Source organism: Bufo bufo, chromosome 6 (genome assembly GCF_905171765.1).
Source record: "Bufo bufo chromosome 6, aBufBuf1.1, whole genome shotgun sequence".
Classification (NCBI taxonomy): domain Eukaryota; kingdom Metazoa; phylum Chordata; class Amphibia; order Anura; family Bufonidae; genus Bufo; species Bufo bufo.
Genome location: NC_053394.1, coordinates 24,470,804 through 24,476,789, shown reverse-complemented (window position 1 = coordinate 24,476,789; position 5,986 = coordinate 24,470,804). Strand labels below are relative to the sequence as shown.

The 5,986-nt window shown below is 48.7% G+C and overlaps 1 protein-coding gene across 1 annotated transcript; it reads left to right on the top strand.

Annotated features, from left to right (window-relative positions):
- Positions 1–577: 577 nt before the first annotated feature.
- C6H12orf57 (chromosome 6 C12orf57 homolog) lies at positions 578–5,569 on the top strand. Its single transcript, XM_040437285.1, has 3 exons — positions 578–735; positions 2,582–2,758; positions 4,374–5,569. Exons 1-3 carry the CDS (start codon positions 669–671, stop codon positions 4,514–4,516), a joined length of 387 nt encoding a protein of 128 aa, XP_040293219.1. The 5' UTR covers positions 578–668; the 3' UTR covers positions 4,517–5,569.
- The last annotated feature ends 417 nt before the right edge of the window (positions 5,570–5,986 follow it).

The following is a 5,986-nucleotide window of genomic DNA, read 5'->3' as shown; positions in this document are numbered from 1 at the left end:
TCACATACCACACAGCAGCCCCTCACACCTCAGTGTACAACCCCTCACATACCACACAGCAGCCCCCCCACACCTCAGTGTACAACCCCTCACATAACAGACTGCAGCCCCCCCACACCTCAGTGTACAACCCCTCACATACCACACAGCAGCCCCTCACACCTCAGTGTACAACCCCTCACATACCACACTGCAGCCCCCCACACCTCAGTGGACAACCCCTCACAGCAGCCCCTCACACCTCAGTGTACAACCCCTCACATAACAGACTGCAGCCCCCCCACACCTCAGTGTACAACCCCTCACATACCACACAGCAGCCCCTCACACCTCAGTGTACAACCCCTCACATACCACACTGCAGCCCCCCACACCTCAGTGGACAACCCCTCACAGCAGCCCCTCACACCTCAGTGTACAACCCCTCACATAACAGACTGCAGCCCCCCACACCTCAGTGCACACAATCAGTTCACTTCATGTGAGAGAAAAAAATCACACTTTTAGAAAAAGCGCGCGGCTCTCCTGTTTCCGACCCACGTGACCTAGGAGTGCCACGTGATGTTGTGACGTCACCGGCCCTTCCGGGTACAGTATTTACACATCGGGCGATGTTCTAGGTGTCACCAGACCTCCGTGTCCGCGGCTGTGCTCCTCAGGTGAGCGCCATGTCCAGCCTCCAGAGACCGGCTCCTCCCGCACAGAATGTCACCCTCAGCCTGGAGCAGGTGAAAGGTAAGTGCGGGTGGAGGTGACATGAGGTACATTCTGGGTGCACCCCCTTCATGCCAGTCTCTAATGCCGCCATTCTTACCAGTCACAATCCCTTCTGGTGCCCCTGTACCTGCCAGTCATGGGGTTCTTATAAGTGACCGTCATATTGTGTGCACCCTGACTGGCAATTACCATGGGCCCCTGGTGATCCCCATACATGCCAGTCACAGGGGTCCCTTAAAGGGCAGCTGTCAGCAGTTTTGTACCTATGACGCTGGCTGACCTGTAGCATATGCGCTTGGCAGCTGAAGGCATCTGTGTTGGTCCCATGTTCATATGTACCCGCATTGCTGAGAAAAATTATGTTTTAATTTATGCAAATGAACCTCTAGGAGCAACAGGGGCGTTACCATTACACCTAGAGGCTCTGCTCTCTCTCTGCAACTGCTGCGCCCCCTGCACTTTGATTGACAGGTCCAGGTGTGGTCACGTTTTCACTGCCCGGACCTGTCACTTAAAGTGCAGGGGGTGCGGCAGTTGCAAAGAAAGCAGATCCTCTAGGTGTAATGGTAACGCCCCCGTTGCTCCTTAAGGTTCATTTGCATATACCGAAACATCATTGTTCTCAGCAATGCGGGCACATATGAACATGGGACCAACACAGACGTCTTCAGCTGCCAAGCTCACATGTAACAGGTCAGTCAGTGTCATAGGTACAAAACTGCTGACAGATGTCTTGCTATGTTGCCCCTTTAGCGCCACTCAGTTTTTATAACTCAGTTCCGATGCACCAGTTACATTGTTGCCATACATGCCAGTCATGTTTTATCCCCATAAGTGCCAGTCACAAGGTCTCCTTAACTGCCAGTCATGGTGCCGCCCATAATAGCCTGGCCTGGTATTAGCGTCACTAGCAGTTTTCATAGTTGTGTGCCCCTGAAACACTAGATATGTTCTTCCCATACTTGCTCGTCATGTTGTACCCCCTGTAAGTGCCCGTCTCTATAACTGGCAGCCATGGTGTACCCTAGGTGCCCCTGAAGATCGAGTTACATGTCCTCATATACACCATGCACAAGGTTCCATTCATTGCCAGCCTTTGTGCCCGATTAGTGGCACTTACAGCTCTCATAGGTGAGTGCCCCTGAGGCAGCAGTTCCGGTGTTCCTGTACATGTGATATGTGACACAGTGAGAGGTTTGGTCTGGGAAAGCAGGTATTTTCCTCCCAGCATGTGCAGCCAGGTGAGGTCAAATACCGGACCGATTTGAAGTGCCGGTCCGGGTTTTGGCAGCACCTGGCTGTCCTTAAATAGGCAGCTGGGCTCAGAAGCCAGGTCTCTGTGTTTAGGATCTGGGAGCCTGGTGTCTGGATGAAGACTTGCTACCTGTTTGGAGTGAAAACAGGTTGGTGCTGCTGTGGTCAAGGACTCTTTGAGGCAGAATTGCCGCATGGTGTGAATTACCACCAACACAGCAAGGTGACTTTGGTTGATTATGACTGCTTGTTTTGTCACTTGCCTAAAGTGTGAATAAAACACTGAACTGTTTGGTCCAAAGAACTTGTTGTTGCCTCTATACTGCGTCCGCTAATCCTGAGCGAGTCCCCACAAGTGCCATCCACGGTGCACCCTAAGTGCCTGTTATGTTGCCCCATAGATGCCAGTTAGTGTGCCCCTAAAATACCAGTCGTGAGGTCCTATAAGTAACAGGCCCTTTGTGATCAGGATGAGGTTTTCAGTCTTATTCACTTACAGGAAGCACCGATGTTGAAAACTATGAAGAATTTTAGCGCGATGTATATCTCACTGTGTGGTGGTCCGTGGTCCGTGTCTTGCTCCCACGGGTGACTGTGTCTTCTGTTGCAGATGCATTAGGGGATGTGCTGGACGCCCTGCAATCTCCCACCGGAGCCGCTCGCCTGGAGGAGGCCAGAGAGAATTCTGGGAACGACCTGGGGAAAGTGCTGCAGCTCCTACTCCCCGCAGCCGTGCAGATCCAGCAGGAGGTGCTGCAGAACTACGGATTCAGCCCTGATGGGGAGGGTAAGGCTCTGCTGGGGATCAGAATTGCCCCCCCACTGTGCTTTCGCATTGCTTACAAATACTTTTCTCAGTTAAAGGGGTCCAACATTTATGTTGTATCCATCAGTCGTATTCTATAAATGTCCAGTGCGTGCGCATCCCACCTCTGGGACACACTCCAGTCTCAAGAATAAGACCCCATTGTGCTCTGCAGTGAATGGAGAGAAAGCCGTGCATGTGTTGAAGCGGAAGGGGTTGCTAATCAGTGGGGGTATCAGCATGGATGGGAACTCCGCCAATCATATATTGATGGCCTGTGATAAAGGTAGGCCATCAAGGTTGTTTCCTGCAAAACCCAATGTCACATGACTATGTTAGCCAGTGAGCGACTGCGCAGATGACACTAAGCTGTGTGGTACTGTGCAGTCTATGGAAGATGTCCATAAAATACAAGCTGACTTGAACACTCTGATTGGGCATCAACTTGGCAAATGAGGTTCAATGCAGATAAATGTAAAGTTCTGCATCTTGGTAGTAATAATCTATGTGCTTCATATGTCCTAGGGCTGGGATGCTCAACCTGCAGCCCTCCAGCTGTTGCAAAACTACAACTCCCAGCATGCCCTAATAGCTGTAGGCTGTTGTGCAGGCATGCTGGGAATTGTAGTTTTACAACAGCTGGAAGGCCGCAGGTTGGGCATTCCTGTCCTAGGGGATGTAACCCTTATAGAGAAGGATTTGGGTGTCCTTGTAGATCATAGACTAAATTACAGCATACAATGTCAATCGGCTGCTTCTAAGGCCACCAGGATATTGTCATGCATTAAACGAGGCATGGACTCGCGGGGCAGGGATGTGATATTACCACTTTATAGAGCGTTCATGCGGCCCCATCTGGAATATGCAGTTCAGTTCTGGGCACCAGTCCATAGAAAGGATGCCCTGCAGCTGGAGAGAGTACAGAGGAGAGCGACTAAACTGATAAGGGGCATGGAGTTGTAAGGAAAAAAAATGGAAGAATTACATTTTGATTTAGTCTTGAGAAGAGACGTCTAAGGGGGGACATGATTAACCTGTACAAGTATATAAATGGGCCATACAAAAAAATACGGTGAAAAACGGATCCATGTAAAATGCCGTCAAAAGACGAGGGGGCGCTGCCTCCGACTGGAGAGGAAAAAGTTCAGTCTCCAGAAGCGTCAAAGCTTCTTTACTGTAAGAACGGTGAATCTGTGGAATAGACACCTCAGGACGTGGTCACAGCAGGAAGAGGGGACGGGTTTAGATAAATTCTTAAATGTACATGACATTAATGCTTATGAAACCATGTAGAAATCCGAGTCTCGCTTCCTTCTGGGATTCACATCCCCACCTATCCCTTGGTTGAACTTGATGGACTCATGTCTTTTGTCAACCATATAAACCATCCAGAGCATGGGTCATCAGGATAAAAGCCTTGGAAGCCCCTTAAATCGCTTCTCTTCCACACTCCCTGTTGTCAGTCAGTTGCTCGCACCCTTCTAGGTATCTCCCCCTCCAGCAGTTGACTGTAGAGCTTGATTTAATTCCTGATGGATCCGACCCCCTTCACGTGCACTTTGCATTCTTCTTCTTTTTTTTTTTTTTTTTTTTCCAGGTGTCCTACGATTTGCTCGTCTGGTGAAATCCTTTGAGTCCCAGGACCCGGAGATCGCTGCCATGTCTAACAAGCTGAAATCATTCTTCCTCCCCCCCCTGCCCCTGCCACCTCATACCGGGCTGCCCATCTCCTCATCCTAGGGCTGCCCCTTCACCCCGGGCCGTGGCCTGCTCACTACATACAGGACTGTGCCGTCAGATCTTGCTCCACTGTTATGTGCAATTAAATGTTTTTTTTTTTTTTTACCAAGACGTCTGTGTATTGTGAGCCGTGCGATCCGATGAGTCCATGGCTACCCCAAGAAGTCTGCGCCGCCACTTATATAGCACAGACCAGGGAAACCCTGCAGCCAAGATGGCCTCCCCCTACCTTGTGTCACAGAGCATTAAAGGGGAACCCCACCTTACAGCTAAATGCAGTGAATAGCTAATATGCTGTTACCACGTATGGACACAGACGGCTGCCCGCTCTCTGTAGCAGCACGGTGCTTGTCTTTTAGTCTCAGTGTCACCATAAGGAATGTCTCTTATATTGATTGACTTGACCCAAGGTATGACGGGCCTTCTTTCTTCTTCTCACTCCTGCATAGGGATAATCAGTTGCTAAACATCTTTGGTGCCACTTTTCTTTAGTAGAAAGAAAAATCTGGTTAAAATCCAACCCATCTTATGATTGATGATATTTTTGCAAGTGGCCAATTCCCTGGACTAGGCGAGCTTTGATGGAAAATCCTTGGGATCTGCTGACCAGTATGTAACGTGTATGTCCAGGTTGTTCAGTATCGGGCTCCATGCACACTGGAATGTATATGATGCAGATTGCAGTCTCTTCATAGAAAAGGATGCAGTCTGCAGAATGACTTGCCACGCTGAAGATTTCAAAATCTGCTGTTGTTGGCCTTGTAACACCACAAATGCCCTCTAGATGGCATTGCTCTCCGTTAGGAAACCCATTAGACATGTTAAAAAAGGAAGGAAAGCTGTGCGCTCTATTCCTTTATCATGGCGTATCACTTTGTAGTGGACCTGTCACTCCTCCACAGGCCCGGCAGCCGCTTGGTTGACTGAACCATAACTTAACACCACCTAGAAACCAGTGGCCTTATGTTCTTGGCGGTCATCCAGTTTTCCCAGAAGTGGATATAATGACGAATAGAGAATTGAATGTTCTGAGTGAATTTCATGTTAAAGCGGTAAAAGCAGAATTGCGTTACGGATTCCGTTACCACGGACCATAATGCAATTGTATAACGGAACGCCTTTAGAGGCATTTCGTTATTCATTCCGTCATAATAGAAGTCTATAGGCTGCATAACGGATCCATCCCGTTTCCGTTATGCAGGGGAGTCCTATCCTGATCCTGAGTCCTCTCCTGCATAACGGAAAAACCCGGAATGGACACGGAAACAAACAACGTTCGTGTGTATGTAGCCTAATGGGTAGCTATCAGGAGTGGACAATCCCTTTAAATAAAATGGTAAAAAATACAAAAAAAAAAACTTTTTTCCTGTTACAAAATTCTTTATTATGTCAACCAATATAAAAAAAGTTCTTCCACACTTGCCATTATTTTTTTATTGGGTCTTTTTTTGTTTTGCTTGTAAAAATGCC